At 50.4% G+C, this 15,785-nt stretch overlaps 2 protein-coding genes across 2 annotated transcripts; both read left to right on the forward strand.

Moving 5' to 3' along the window:
- Positions 1 to 428: 428 nt before the first annotated feature.
- atg2 (uncharacterized protein) lies at positions 429 to 7,083 on the forward strand (the record flags this gene model as incomplete). Its single annotated transcript, XM_056936032.1, has 2 exons — positions 429 to 590; positions 685 to 7,083. 2 exons carry the CDS (start codon positions 429 to 431, stop codon positions 7,081 to 7,083), a joined length of 6,561 nt encoding a protein of 2,186 aa, XP_056788956.1.
- Positions 7,084 to 11,662: 4,579 nt separating this feature from the next.
- Positions 11,663 to 13,817, forward strand: N7539_006431 (oxidoreductase, short-chain dehydrogenase/reductase family; the record flags this gene model as incomplete). The annotated part of the gene is made up of 3 exons (XM_056936033.1): positions 11,663 to 12,119; positions 12,256 to 12,338; positions 12,513 to 13,817. 3 exons carry the CDS (start codon positions 11,663 to 11,665, stop codon positions 13,815 to 13,817), a joined length of 1,845 nt encoding a protein of 614 aa, XP_056788957.1.
- Between the last annotated feature and the right edge of the window lie 1,968 nt (positions 13,818 to 15,785).

Genomic DNA, 15,785 nt, shown 5'->3' on the forward strand with positions numbered 1-15,785 from the left:
CGGGCACATGGCTCGAGAAATTTCATAAAATACAAGTCTGTCAATGTTGAATCCCGAAAACTTGTCATCCGTAGCTTGAAGCAAAGAGCAGAACAGCAAATGTATCCGAGTCATGCTGTCAGTTGTGGAAGGGTGCTACCCCCGAAAGTGGAGAATCTGTCGCTTTTGGATCTGGTCCCAAGGGGAAGAGGGTCCGCCTGACTGCCTAACCGGTAGATCACTTATCGGCTTTATCAGGTGCCCATCGAGATTCCTACTCCGCACGTCATTTACCACCCCCTCCACCACACTCTATCGGTCGTCCATACTCTTTTGTCTTCGCCGCTTCGGTGTGGTGTGAAAATCTTTGGCTACTCACGTCAAAAGATGGCCAGACTTCGATGAACCCTTGTGTCTGTTGAACCAGGCCCTGTGGCGGCACTGTAAACATGTCGTACTTCTTGCCTTCGTTCTTCCAGAAGCGCTTGCTGAAATATGCCCTGTCGCGCCTGGGAATCGTCGATACAGATGCATTGGACCCCGATAACCTCGGCATCCGCTGGGGACAGCGTAGTACGGTGGAGCTTAGGGATATCGGGCTGAAGCTAGAGGTCAGTATGAGCGTGTTTTGTGCGGGGTCGATGCGTATGCATTTAATCAGGGGCCTCAAAGATGGGAAACACGTTACTGAGTACAGTCATCTAGAAATTGACCTCTCTTCTCAACCTTCCTTCGAATTTCAAGTTGCTCAGTGCACGCGTTCGCCTCCTTCGGATCACCGTTCCGGCCGATATATACAGCAGCGGGATAGCCTGCGAAGCCTGCGGGATAAACGTACATATTCAGGTTCTACCGGACGAGGTAGTCTCGAAGGAGGGCCTCTCCCCAAGTCCTCTGTCTCCTGTGTCTCGGAGACCCGAGGATGTTCAAATATTACCAGATGCGACCGACCTGGCACAGTCGTTTCTGGAGGCTGAGCCATCGGAGGAAAAGCAAGAGCTGCAGGCGGCTTTGTCATCCAAGTCACATACTGTGCATGAAAGCACTTCTTTCGCAGACGATGAGGATGAAGAGCTTGGCTTAGGAAATGAGACGCTCTCTCTACCCAGCTTCATTGCTGGATTTCTTCGAGGCGTGGCTGATCGGTTTCAGCTGAAGATCAGAGATGTGACATTGCGTCTGGACATGGAGCTGAAGCAAGAGGGCCCATCCAAAAGGTATCCCGAGGACAAGCCAGACCTTGTGGCCGGGCTGTTGACTGTGGGCGAGATCGATGTGCATGGTGCATCTGAATCTACCTCTAGTCGAGACGAGCCTATACCCGTGCGCGTGGGGAAACGGCTGGTGTCTTGTACGACTATAGAATTCGGCCTCGTCTCCAACTCGAGCGTGTTTGGAAATTATGCTCGTTTCACCGTCCCAACATCACCGACAACAACAATGCGGTCAAAAGAGAGCCAAAGTCCCCAGCATAATTTTTCACCCCTGCCCTTTCAATCCGCAGAATCTGATTTGGACCTTGCAATGACAAGGTCGACAATTTTTGATCCGTCCTACCGCCCAGATTGTGATGACAGCAGTACTTGCGGTGATACTTCAAATGACGAGACTGTGGAGCAACAGCCCTTGGAGGAACCTCTCAACCTGGAGGACTACGCCGTGAGGAGGCAGTCCATGGATGACGAGATTGTGTCGAGACCAACCTCTCCTACCTCATCGAATGGGTCGCCTTCTCACGATGGTCGGTTCTCGGATGCGGCTTCTGAAGATGAATACCGACACCACAACGCACTCGAGGACTCCCGTGAATTTTCAAGCGAAAGGTCGTTTCTGGACAATCCCCACTATTTGGAGTCTGTCATCGACACGCAATTTGATGATTTCGATGAAGAGCCCCCTGCTCCACTTCGCCCGCGAAGGCGCCAGATGGAAGACGAATTTGACCAACCCAAGCATCTGCTTCCTACAGAGCAATTTGATTCTGAAGACACGGAGGCTAAGGATCCATATACTGTTGAAAGGGACTTGGGGACATCAACCTCCGAGAGACAAAATCCACACAGGCAAAGTCAAGCAGGTTCCGCTATACTGCCGTACTTCGATGATGCGAGGGCAGTTCGAGGAGATAGTGGCTTATCTCTATCGCAACGAGAGTCAGCCCAAGCGGCCAACTCACCCAATAGTCCTCGATCAGAAAGTGGAAGTTTGTCACCAGAGCAAGAAACGAATGGAGCTGGCCTCATGGAATCACAGTACTTTTCTCACGATGAGGCTCAGAGTTTGTACATGAGCGCTTTGAGTCAAGGTGGCAGCTTCGCACCGAGAATGCCGGGAGCCTGGGATTCAGTTCATCGTCGTCCCGGTACAGGTAGCTCTTCGCAATCTGGTCAAGGTGGACATGTCCCCATTGCCGACCAGAGCTCGTCCAATGAATCAACGCCGAAGGTAGATGAAGCATCAATACACCCGTCAATAGAGGAATACTTCAACCGCGTGCAAATTTCTCCCCTCTCCCAACCTGCAGACAGAACCTCCACACCTACTCCGTCATTACCCACTAGCAGCACGTTCAGTGAGCAGAGAAAACCAATATTCAGCATCGATAAGATTCTCATTTGGCTACCTTTGAGCTCTGATGGAGAGCAGAACGCCTCTTCACCCAATATAAGTGCAGGCGGCACCGACAGGGACACCAAGAACCCTGCATCTTTTATGCGGGAGTCCAACCACGGGGACAGTATGTTCGCCTCCAGGGCTTTTGCAGCAGTTGGCTCATCAAGTCAGTCAACTGATCCACTTCTGTCAACTACAGAAAGTCATCGTGGGCCCACCGACTCTATAGCGATTGCGGTAGAAATATTCGCACTGTCTGTTCAATTCGACATTGCCACCGGCTGGCTTTTGGTCAAAGCAGGTCAGCAGCTGAGCGCATCATTTGATGGCCGTGATGATAGTCAACACAAGCGAGGCAGCTCGTCACCAAAGGCTTCCGTGCAAACAGATCTGCAGATAGATGTGCACGACTTATCAATCCGCTTCGTTGACCACGTACCGGAAGCGGCACATGTATACCCACGTGCGTCTCCAACACTACCATCCTTCACAGACCCCTCTCTGGAAGGAGTGATATTGCGGGTCAAGGCAACAGGACTGGCATTGAAGCTGGCCGCGACCGAGAAGCGCACAGCCCAGCAGCTTGACATATCTACTCTTGTGTTCGGGACTGCGTTGGATCACGTCATCTCTTTCAACGAAGAGCTGAGGATTCGAGAGTCTACAAGGGACTTGGCAGGATCGAAGCAAGTGGATGTTCACGTGTCACTTACCAGATCCGCTGACTCGGTAAAGGTCGACGTGTTGACTCTTCCTATGCACATCAATCTGAACGTTCGCCACATAGAAGAAGTTCTCGGTTGGATGGGTGGTCTGAGCTCTATTCTCGAGCTTGGAAGCTCAATCTCATCTACATCAACCTTGAAGGGAATGCCCAAAGTGTCCCACAAACGCCCTCGGGCTGTTCACTTTGAGAGCCCTCCTCCGCTTACCCACGAAGAGGGAATCGCTTCGATTCCTTGGAAAGCAAATGCTCGATTGGGCGGTATAATAGTCGATGTCATTGGCGAAACGCACTCTATCAATCTCAGCACTACCGCCGTCAAAATTGTCAGTCGGTCTGAAGGTGTTGGCATCCAGGTTGACAAGGCAAGGCTCAGTGGACCGCACCCGCTTGACGAAACTCTGGACGCACCAGCCAAAATGACATTGTCCAACATCCGAGTAGAATTTTTATTCTCACCGAAAGAAGTCGATCTGGATCGCCTTTTGACCCTCATCACGCCGTCTAAGGACAGATATGACGATGACGATGACATAATGGTAGATACACTACTTCGGCAACGAAGGCAAGGATCAGTTCTCCGAGTGACAGTATCAGAGATGAAGACTGTCATTTCCAGCTTACCTGCCCTGCGACCTTTGGAAGAGCTTGGCTCGGAGCTAGCTCGATTATCCAGCGTCACAAAGTATCTGCCAGAGGATGACCGCCCAGGTATCTTGACATTGACGTTGGTCAGGGATCTTAGTACGCAGGTCTACTTAGGGGGAGATGTCGGGGACATGGATTGCCGTCTTGTCAACGCTGAGGTTGCCTGGATCAGCATGCCTTCCTTGATCGCCACACAAATTGAAACCTTGACTGTCACTCGAAACCGCGAAGAAGAAATAATCGGAAGATCTCTGTTTGCTGTCAATGAGCAAGTTTCCACCGCCACACAAGCGCCTATTCTCATGGCCCGATTCATTCCGGACGAGATGGACCCCACATTTAAGATCAAGTTCCACGGTCTGAGGATCGAGTACACCGTTCCTTCGATCATGGCATTTATGGGACTCGGGGAATGTGCAACTGGTGAAGAACTTGCGAGCGAAATGGCAAACTCGATAGCCAATCTTGCGCAGCACTCGGGTCGCTTTTCGGGGTCGTCTCCCTGCCCATCCCCCGAAAGGGGGGTTTCACCTGCGTCTGAGAAACCTAAGAGATTAGCTGTAGTCTTTCAGGATTGCGTTCTTGGTCTAAATCCGCGCAATTCACCTGCAAAAGCTCTGGTCGTTCTTACGAATTCGAGATTCAGTGGCACGATGCACGAGGATCAGTCGACAGAGGCCAAGGCCAACCTTGACATCAGGAAAGCGTCTATACTTATCATTGACAACATAAAGAACGAGGGAAATGTTGACAATCTTCGACAGCGTACTTCGGCAGTCACTCAGAGTCATCAAGTTGGGGAATACATATCTCGTGGTTATGTTCCCGTCTCCTCGCTATCGACCGCGACTGCAGCCGTCAAGATTACGCGACCTGCCGAGGACGGTTACAAGTCTCTCGATATCGAGTTGGGCAATCGCCTTCTCATTTTGGAGACCTGTGCGGACTCGACACAGACGCTCATCAATATTCTAAATGGTCTTCAGCCTCCTGCACCTCCAAATGTCGCGGTCAAATATCGTACCGAGGTCACTCCTCTACAAGAAATGCTTGCTTCTTTTACCGGCAATGCTTTCGATACTGGCACTGACATGGCTGTCCTACCTGAAGGCAGTCCCGAGGAGACCCCTAATACGAGCGAGGAGCTTGAATATGTCAGCGAATTTTATCCCAAAGACCAAAAATTCCCTGACGTTATTAGCCCGGAGGAACGCACAATGAGTGCCAGTGGTGAGCTTGTGGATGACTTTGAAGCCGACTATCATGTTTCGTCTAGTTTGACTGAGCTCGACTTTCAAGAGAATCATTTCGCCCGAAGTTCTGCGGTTGGAGGGACTGCCCATCGCTGGGACACTGCAAAAAATACTTATGGTCTTACCGATGACCAGAAACTCCACATGAGTCCATTACGCGTTCGAGTGCGAGATGTGCATGTGATTTGGAACTTATTCGATGGCTTTGATTGGCAAAAGACTAGAGAAACTATCTCTAAAGCGGTCGATCAAGTAGAATTGAAAGCTACGGAGCGACGGGCTCGCACGTCTCGGATATCTTCGACCGCTGAAGAGGAAGAAGAATCTGTTATTGGCGACTTCCTGTTCAATTCAATTTACATTGGAATACCTGCCAACAAAGATCCCCGAGAGCTGCATGGTGAGATCAATCGCGACATCAACGATCTTTCAAGTGAAACAGGAAGCTATGCCACGTCCACCACTGTGACAGGGGTTACATCTCGACAGGGTCGCTCTGCGCATGTTCGCGAGAAAAAGAAGAAGCTTCGCTTGCATCGCAGCAAGCATCACAAAATGACGTTTGAATTATCAGGGATCTGTGCGGATCTCGTCGTCTTTCCCCCTGATTCGGGCGAAACTCAAAGCTCCCTAGACGTGCGCATCAAGGACCTGGAAGTCTTTGATCATGTACCTACTTCTACTTGGAAGAAGTTCGCGACCTATCTTCATGAGGCTGGCGAGCGAGAGAGTGGGACGAGTATGGTTCATCTGGAGATCCTGACAGTGAAACCGATTGCGGAACTAGCGGCATCGGAACTTATTCTGAAGGTAAGAAATCATTTTGCACCCAACAATTTCTTCCCTTTGCCTGATTTCTGGGGTCATGTACTAACAAGCCAGGCTTCTGTACTACCGCTGCGACTGCATGTGGATCAAGATGCTCTTGATTTTATGAGCCGATTCTTTGAATTCCGGGATGAATCCGTAGAAGCCTTGCCCACTCCTGGAGAAGCGCCCTTTCTGCAGCGTGTCGAGGTCAATGCGATACAAGTTAAGCTCGACTTCAAGCCCAAGCGGGTGGATTACGCTGGCCTGCGATCGGGTCGCACGACTGAGTTTATGAACTTTTTCGTACTGGACGGATCGGATATGGTGCTCAGACACGTTATTATTTACGGAGTCTCTGGATTTGATCGCCTTGGGATTACCCTCAATGACATCTGGACACCGGACGTCAAGGCTAATCAGCTACCAGGGGTGCTTGCTGGCCTTGCGCCTATTCGATCTCTAGTCAATGTCGGTGGGGGTGTTCGCCAGTTGTTTGTTGTGCCGATGCGTGAATACAAGAAAGACGGTCGAATCGTGCGAAGCATTCAAAAGGGTGCCGCGGCCTTTGCCAAGACTACTTCGAGCGAGTTGGTCAAACTGGGTGCGAAGCTCGCCATTGGCACGCAGACCGTCCTACAAGGTGCCGAAGATCTATTGGCGTCTCCTCAGAGCCCAGCTTTCACATCGGAGGATGATCACGATGATGATGAGGAAGAGAGCAACAAGATCTCCCCTTACGCTGAACAACCCCTCGGGGTAGTTCAGGGTTTACGGGGTGCTTTCCGAGGTTTGGAGCGCGATCTTCTTTTAGCGCGGGATGCTGTTGTCGCCGTACCAGGCGAGGTTGTGGAGAGTGGTAATGCTAAGGACGCAGCCAAGGCTGTTTTGAGGCGGGCGCCGACACTCATCCTTCGGCCCGCGATTGGCGTTTCCAAGGCTGTTGGGCAGACACTTTTGGGTGCCGGCAATAGTCTTGATCCAAGCAATCGGCGCAAAATGGAAGATGTGAGTGATGGTCTTTTGTTCCTGATCAGTCCTTGGGTCACCAAATACTAATCACAACTGGCAGAAATACAAACGTCACTAGACTGAAGGTCGCTCCCCTTAATTGAGCTCGGAGAAGGGATGAGACATATGTCATTCAGAAGCAGGAGTCAACCCCCTTGCCGGGCCGAATCTCATCACCAGACATTTGTTCTGAAATTGAGATTAGGGGATCTTTTTCATTTTGATGATTTGCGATGTTTTTTTTCTTTGTTCATTTTTGGCTTTTTTCCTTTCGGGTCTCGAAGAAGATGCATATGTTAGACTGGCTCATTTGCTTTGATATTCTCAAGTTGTTTTGTTCTTGTCTTCTGCGTTGCCATCTTATGATACCACACGGCCTCCATGTCCGGCCAGAACGGATAATGACTGCAAATGTAATCCAGAGAACATATTATTATCGTCAGCAATAGTTACGCATTCGGTACTGGTAGCAGGTAGGTACTTAATAGGACGACAGATTATGTTGTCCCGTGGGGATCGCGGTCGATGTTCGCGTCCGATGTGTCTTTACCATCTGCAGGTAGGTATGTAGAAAACAGAAGGACCCGTTTACTATGACTGACCGTTCTATCGTTTACCTAGGGAGGTATCTATCGCTATCAAAGTCCCTGTCTAGGTGAAGCTCTAGAGATCAAAGAAGTCCTCCACCTATCCATTACCGGAAAAGATTTTACTCGATAGACCACAGACCGTCTGAGATCGTACAAGGCCAATAACTGGACTTTCTGGAGCCCGTACGTTTCTACAATGCGCTCATCCGGCCGGGTAGTCATGTAGGTCTCTCGTCTTCCACCAAATCCTATGGTAAGGTGTAGACAAGAGGATAGGATAGAGGCGGGTCTTTCGACGATTTCTGCCTTGTCAGGGCAGGCCAGGCAAGTTGATAGGACTCTCGGGGTCTCGGCTGGTCTTCGGAGACATGATTCGTCTTCTACGGATGAGACTTTTCTTTGCAGTCAATGAGTTGCCCAGTCGTCAATATTTACTTTTCACACTTGTGCTGTACCTATTTCCAAAGCCCAATAGTAGTCTGGACCGAACTCCCGCGCAATAAGAGCAAAAAAAAAAGACCCCTCTAGCCCCCCGCCCCCGGGACCCGGGTACCTACCGTAGTGTGCGAGGACCAAGTCTTCATGCTTTCGGCATGACCGAGAGGTGGAACTGAGGGTTGTTGGACCGGGGAAACAGGGAAAGTCAAAGCAAGAGACTTGGAATGCCGTGGTGGTCGGCAGATCTGACCCGACCTCTTGCGAGATTTTCGGTTTGATGTGGTGATGTGGAGGAGTTGCTGTGGCAGTTGGTGACTTGGGAGTCGACGCAGTCTGGTGGATTGTAAGATGAGTCCGTATGCCGCTCTTCACGTGGGATGAATTGATACGATGGTGCTTTGGAAGCTGGTTGCTGAGTTTAAGCAGTTGTGGCTATACCTGAGTACGGCCTATCTGGAATATATAGTTACATGGTCAGATAAGTGTTTAATAGTAGATCACTCAGGTTCTGGAAAGCATTAGGTAGGTACCTGGCCAAGTCCGTTTTATAGAAGTTTTCTCTTTGGAAGGTAGAATTAAGTACTCAAGTACCTTGGCTTCATCGTAATCAAGTGCCAGCATTCTAGGTAATAGCTGTGTGTAGAAGAATCCCCAATGCCCTCTTAATCAGAAGTTTCGACAGATATACATCTGTTATCTGCACAGCCAGCTTCCACCGAGTCTCGATGCCAGGTGCCAATCGGGATTCGCAACCCACGAACCGTGTGCACGTGTGCTTATCCAGTATCTTCTCACAATGAATTGCAATGATTGATGATTAGTGGGTGTTTAGTGAATATCCATTTCAGTTCAAAAGCACACGGTGGTGGGTACGTCTCTGGAAATCATGAATGAGGAGAAGAAGTTACTTCCAGTAGTCGAGTCATGGCATACAAACAATTCATGTGATCTGACGAGACCAGGTCACGTTCTACGCATCATCCACCGCCTCTTGAGGGATTCCCTCTTGTCCGCAGTCTGCACGATCATTATTCACCGAAAGCCAGGTCCAATCCAGAGGAGGACCCAGTTACACAACCACACAGCGTCGGCTCTGCGTACCTCAGTCTGGAGCCTGTTCCCCATCTCACAGTTCTGGCCTGATCGACCTCTTCCGAGAATTGCGTGCGAGGCCTCTCTCCACTCTCCCCTCTGGAGTCTGGACTCTGGACTGATTGATGCCTGGAATTATCGGCGCGCCGGTTTGACCGTTCCTTGGGTCGGTCCCTGCACGAGAACCATCATATGAGGAAGATGGGAAGGAAGCGACGGCAGTGAACGTTGCCACCTGTCGGTCTTGCTCGGATTAGACCAGAACCAACCAACGGGTTGGCCTCCAAAAGTTGTATGGGACATGGAAGAAATGAGGCTCCGGTTCCTGCGTTCTGGACTGATCTTGTCTTGAGATGATGAAAAGAAGAAGTAGAAGAAGAAACATTTCTGCCCAACATGTAGGGCTACCACGACTGTGCTATGCAGCTCTAGGTTGGGTTTCCTTCTTCTTGGGTCCGCCACACATCTTCTTCGCTGTGTTCTTCTCTTCTTGCTTGTCTCTGACCAGCCAAGTGGTGTTCTGCACGCCGAGTGGTCAACCGGAGCATCTCTGCAGGGCCCAGGTGGTGTGGGTCAGTCGGTCGAAAGTGCGCTTTGCGCCACTGATTGGACCGTGCGAGTGCGACGGAGGGTGTGAAGAGTGAAGCCTTTGCCTGAAAAAGGTGGATGAGGTTGAACAAGCCAAAACTGATTCGATCCGACGCATCCTCAACCCATCAACTCGTCAACCACAATGTGGGAAATACCTCTTTTGTCTCGAGAGCTTCTCTGCATTCCGATTGATCGCATCATGGCGAATGACTCTCCCCATCTCCACCTCTCGACGGGCGATCGGGAGCCACTCTGGTGGAGCGGATCCTCCTCTCCCCCATCTATCTGCATGTCATTTTTTTTTTCGCTGCAGTTGTGATGCAAACCCATTGATGATTTCACAGGGTCGGTTTCACATTCCGGGGCTCTTCAAGAGTAATAGTACTAGTCCAGTGCTGTAGCAGCTTGGATGCTGGTCACTTGTGTCGATCGGAGGCTCAGCAGATGGTGACTGGTGACCACTACCACGTCAAGTCGGACGGATGACCTTTTCGTGAATGTCATGCACAACAACATTCCATTCCTCGACTTGTACAGCAGTACCACATCCAGAAACCCCCAGTCAATATGGTACACTCACGTTGAGAGTAGCCCAATAGGAAGCACAAGTCGTACTTTCACTCTTGAACCGTCAGACCGACTTTTTTTTATTTTCTTGGACTTTTCGCTTTTCCCTCCGGGCTTTCCATCTGGCGACTGATCGTTGAACATTCTTCTTCTCTCTTTCTTCTTTTTCCCCCCAGATGGGTCCGAGTGACGTCGTCGAGTCTCTCCGCCACGGCGTTATAACCACCATGCGACCCAGTCAAAGTCGTGCCCTGGACTCCAGCACGACTGGCTGAACCACGGGGTCGCCCTCAACGACCCAGTGTTCCTGGCACCTCCAAGGCCTCCGGTTCCAGAACATCCTTTGCATGTCTTCCGTTCCGCGGGGGCAATGTGGGTGGTTCCGAGAGAGAAAAAAAATTCGAGTAGGTGAAAAGGATGTATGCGTGAAGGCGAGAGGAGAGAGCAGGGAAAAAAAGAGAAAAGGCTGCGAATTTGGCCAAACCCGAGGCTGAACCAGACCAGACCAGACTCAGGCACAGGTCTCGGCCAGATACCAGTCTCCCCATTCACTAACCACTGCGACCTGACTCTCGTTCATGGTGGATTGTCCTTCATTCATCGGTTCTTCGTGATTTTACAAGTCTGGTTCTGCCGGCCGGCGGTTTCTCACACTCGGCATCGCAGCCAAGGAGGTACTAAAAGACTTTGTTGAGCCGCCTCTTGTTCCTGGTGTTTCTCCGCCTTCTTTTGATTGTGTTTAATTTTTCTGTGCTTTGTTACTCCAGATTGGGGCGAGACGGATCGTAGATTGTGTTGCACATCTCTTCCTTGGTCCATTGGTCCATTGTTGATCTAATCGCTGTTGCGTTTCAAATTGGTTGAAGCGTTCGTGCAAAGCGGCCGTGCCTTGCATTGAACCCTGAGCTCACCGAGTACGTTGTCCTGGTTTCCTGTTTTTTTTTCTTTACATTGTCCCTTGCATCGTCTTCCTTCCTCCCCTTTCTTTTGGAGCAGTTTGCACGATTCCAATTTGAAAATCGAATACTAAACTGGTGATGTACAGAACTGCGCTCGCGCCTCTGGCGTTGGACTGATCACTTGGATCCACTCAATGCAAAAGTGACAGGTCAACAATCTCTATACGCAACGCGGGTGGGCGACCATTGCGGGTAGCCTTGGCCGATCTGAAACGCAGATCAGAGAGGATCAAGATCAAGATCCAGATCTCTTCTCAGAAGCTCGAAATCTCCAAAAAGAAGTAAAGTATAGGGAGTGAGGTGAAGAAGGAAAACGAGAAACGAAAAACGTCGTGGGAGTCAGGGAGACCAACATCGCGCTCAAAGTGCATCGGGATCAAAATCGCAGACATGGTCCATGATCCCTTCGCCAATTGGTACAGCGCCGAACTGCTGGACAGTTTAATGTGTTCCAATTGTCGAGAATTTCATGGCGTTCATGCACCCTGCCCCTGCTCCTGCACGTCGCTTGACGAGCCCACTCGTGCAGATGCCGTGTCACTTCCTCGGTCGACCAAGACGGGCATCACAGGCATGTTGTCGCTTCACGACTATCGCAAGTTCCTGTCGCAGTCCGCAGAGTGTGTGAACGACCCCGTTGATCTTCGCGTGGACAAGACGCTCAAACGCAAAAACGCCACCTCCAACCTGCATCTGCTTCCCCAACCCCATCGTCGCTCTCTGTCCTTCAGTGCCATTTCCACCTCGTCGCGGGCGTCTAGTCCTCCGCCCTTATCTCCATCTTATTCTCACAGCATCATCTCCTATCAAAGTGATTTTGACTACGAAGTTTCTCAAGCCTCTGCAGGTAAGTCTTGTTGCCCTGTCTCTCCACTTGGGCAAATGAGTGAAAGATAAAGGAATAAAAAAACAATTGCATAAACAATGGAACAATAAAATGAAAGCAAGACAACCCACTGACCATCCCAATTCTCCCTGTGCAGTGCTCATTTCGCCCTCGCAGACTCCACGAGTCGACCTCGTTTCGGCCAGATTGACACGTCCGAGACCAAATCGCAAGCGACTGGTAAGGTTGACCCCTTTGTTCTTGTTTCCTGTTTCTTTTTTGTGTTTCTCTCTTTCCAACCCACTCTTAAACAATTGATTCTGTCGTTCTCCATCGTCTATCGACTACTGAACCTTGTTTTTAATTTTCATATCTGGGGGTCACCTCACTAATCAGTATTGTCTATTATTCAAGAACACCTTCCGTGAGAAGCTTCACCGGAACGGGCAGATCCCAGTGCGGCCTCAAACTCAAGCTCAGGCCTCAAACCAAACTCAGACCTCGACTCACACTCACCCTCGGTCTCAGTCTCAGTCTCCCGGCCACGTTCCATCACAGTCGTTACCATCTTCCACCAACCTCGAACCTTCAATGCTGGCGACATCGCAGGCTGTCGCCACCGTCTCGCACGGGGGCGCCTCGTTTGAAATCTTGAATCCTCGCAAATCACTAGATGTGACGCGGATTGTTTCCTTCATTGAGGATGTCGACGATTGTTCAATCCTTTCCTTTGACCCTCAGACCGAGCCCCCGGCGTTTCGCCATCCTTACTCGGTGGACACCAGCTGCGACAGCATGTCTATCTCCCAATTCACCGATGCCTCTCTCCCTTCTTATTTCTCTTCTCCATCTCTCTACACAATATCGCCATCATTGAGCTGCTCTACACCCAAAAAATCCCTCACCGGCATATCCGAATCATCACCTGGCGTGCATGATCGACTCGATTCGCTGTCCGATGCCTCGTCTCTTCAAAAACAACACCACTACTGGTCTTCAGCACGCGCACATCGACTCGATTCTCTCTCGGCGTCTCCACAGCGAAAGCTGGAGTTCGGTCTGATCGACACCTCTCTCTCACAGATGCAGCCACTCGCTATTCTAGCAGGGCGAATGGACGAGCGGGACTCGGACCTTGCATCAGAGATCCTACACCCTTCAGACCTTCAGACGCCGGTCTCTCATTCTCCGTCTCAACCGAATTTCCACTCTGGCGACAGCGACATTGGTGAGCCGGGCTCACCTGTTTATGCCAATGGAGATTGGTCTCAGGTAGATGAAGGGGATCGAGGAGTCCTGCTGGATTTGGGTCCTCCTCCGCCTCCCCCTCCTTCTTTTCCTCAAACATTCCATGGTGGCAGCTCAGGACCATCATACTCGGAACCCCCCTCTCCATACGACACATACTACGCCAATACCATGTCATCATTGTTACCTTCCACGCCGTCTTCGGGTCCACACTACAATCCATATGATCCGATGTTTTTCGATCCTCATGTCCAGTCTGTGCTGGCCGCGGCCAATGCGGAGAACATGGGACTCCGAGGCCACTCGAATCGAGCTCTGGACGATCTGCAGCGCAGATTCGGTAGTTCAATTAGTCTGGGTGGTCCTGGGTCTGGATCCGGATCGGGTGAAAGGCATACACATAAGGAAGGTCGAAAGGGATCCTTTTCCCGGCGCAAGAAATTTAAAAAGCTGCTCAGTTGGCGGTCCTGATGTTTGCATTGGCGGCAGAAATGAAAGAACAAGACAGAAAACGACCTTTGACGTCCATGCGTGCTGAATATCTGAGATTTGTGGGAACGACGACATTTATTGATTCCTGATCTCATTTCGGTCTGTTCTATTCAAGAAAATGCGTTCCCGGGTTCTCTTGATCTTTTCACCCGGGAATGTGTTCATACTGGACTCTTTCTATTCTCGTGTTCCCCTTTCCTTTTATCTCTTTCTTTCTCATCCCCTTCTGTTCTTGATCACTTTCTTATCATTTTTATTCTTTACTTCTTCTCGTCTACAACCCTTTTTATTCCTACCTGTATTGTTTCGTTCCATCCCTCTTCTCCGTTTCATCTCCCATTGCCCCGGTCTGGGACTCGGGGTCCGATACATGTATCCTTGGGTTGTACAGTACATACTACCTACAGTTCAGTTTCACGGTTTTCCTTCAAGACCACACGACACGTAGGTCGTTCAATCCACTCGACTCACATTGCTTCCACCTGATATACTTTGTAGACCGAGGATCAGAGCATTCCGGAGTAACACACCTAAGGTCTCTTGTACTGAACAGTGAAGACCCTTTAAACACAATCCAGATTGCGAAACAATAATTCAATACGACATTGAAATACTATCGCCAACTCGAAGTTCAACCTTGGAACCGCTGAACCCACCACATTCTCAACGTATCACATACCCATCCTCATCCCAAACGGGATCAACCCTCATCCTCTCCCCAATATCGAACCATCTGAACCAACTCTCAATCATCCTTACCCTTATCCTCACCCTCCCCATCTCCCCGGCGCAATCCACACCACCAATCCCACCACAACCCCCCCGCCGTCATAAGCCCCATCGCCCCTTCAAACGGCGCAACGTCCGCCCACGACCCCCCGCCCGATAAAACACCAGCATGGCGAGCAATCGACCCGGCACAGCAGCCATGACCATCGCCGTATTATTCTGGTATGAGGCGATAGTGTAGAATGTGCCCAGGGACAGGGTGGTCAGACTATTTGTTCGTTTGAAGGCCCCCGGGTGGGACTCCGAGCGAGTTGGTCAGCGACTCAGCTTATAGGTATAGTCAAACGGAAAACTGCCTGGTTTCTGGCCTGGGGGGAGGGGAGTGTTGAAGTTGGTGTGTGCTGGGGCTTTTTTTTTATTTCATGATGGAATAAGGATGGGAGCTGGAGCTGGAGCTGGAGCAGAAGCAGAGGAGACAAAGGTCGGTGATTTGGGGGCTTGAGGGTGCCAGGTAGATATAAGGTACCAACGTAGATCCAGACGGCATATCCGTATGTTGAAGGCAGGATATGAATTTATCAAATGCCTCTCTTGTCTCTCGGATCTCGGTTATGGTTGGAGGGTCTAGGAGGTAGATATGGCACCAAGGGTCCAGAACGAGATGTGTGTAAAGCGCGAAACAAAGAGCGAGAAAAGCAAAGATCGAAGGGTAGCGAAAAAACGAGCTCTTTAATGAACGTACCTCAACGCCTGAATAGTCCCCATACTCAACCCCTGCATCGGCGAATTCGGAAAATTGGCCATCGCAGCCGGAAAAATCAATGAAAAGAGTCCGCTGCCGAGAAGAGGAACGGCTTGAATGCCGAAGATATAGGGTGTGACTTGGAATCTGGGTCTTTGCAGTCGCGACAAGGCTGCATGGGGATCCGGTAGTTTGGAATTGGATGTCATGGTGTCGGCAGGGTAGGAAGACGGGGAAGCTGAGGAGGGGGTGTGTGTGTGTGTGTGTGTGTGTGTGTGTGTATGGGTATGCTTTGTGAGAAGAAAAGTCTACTAGGATCTGGCGATCGGGGTTCTTGATGGTTTACCCTGAGGCACTTAGGAGCATCAATGATGGGTTATCTTGATGACCTCGACATGATCATTGCAGCGGTCGTTAGGTCGTTCAAATTAGGCGTCCAACATCGGAGCGCAGGATGTCGAGTCGGATTTGCCGCG

This window comes from Penicillium diatomitis, assembly GCF_028827545.1.
Source record: "Penicillium diatomitis strain IBT 30728 chromosome Unknown utg000008l_segment0_segment0, whole genome shotgun sequence".
NCBI classification, from domain to species: Eukaryota; Fungi; Ascomycota; class Eurotiomycetes; order Eurotiales; family Aspergillaceae; genus Penicillium; species Penicillium diatomitis.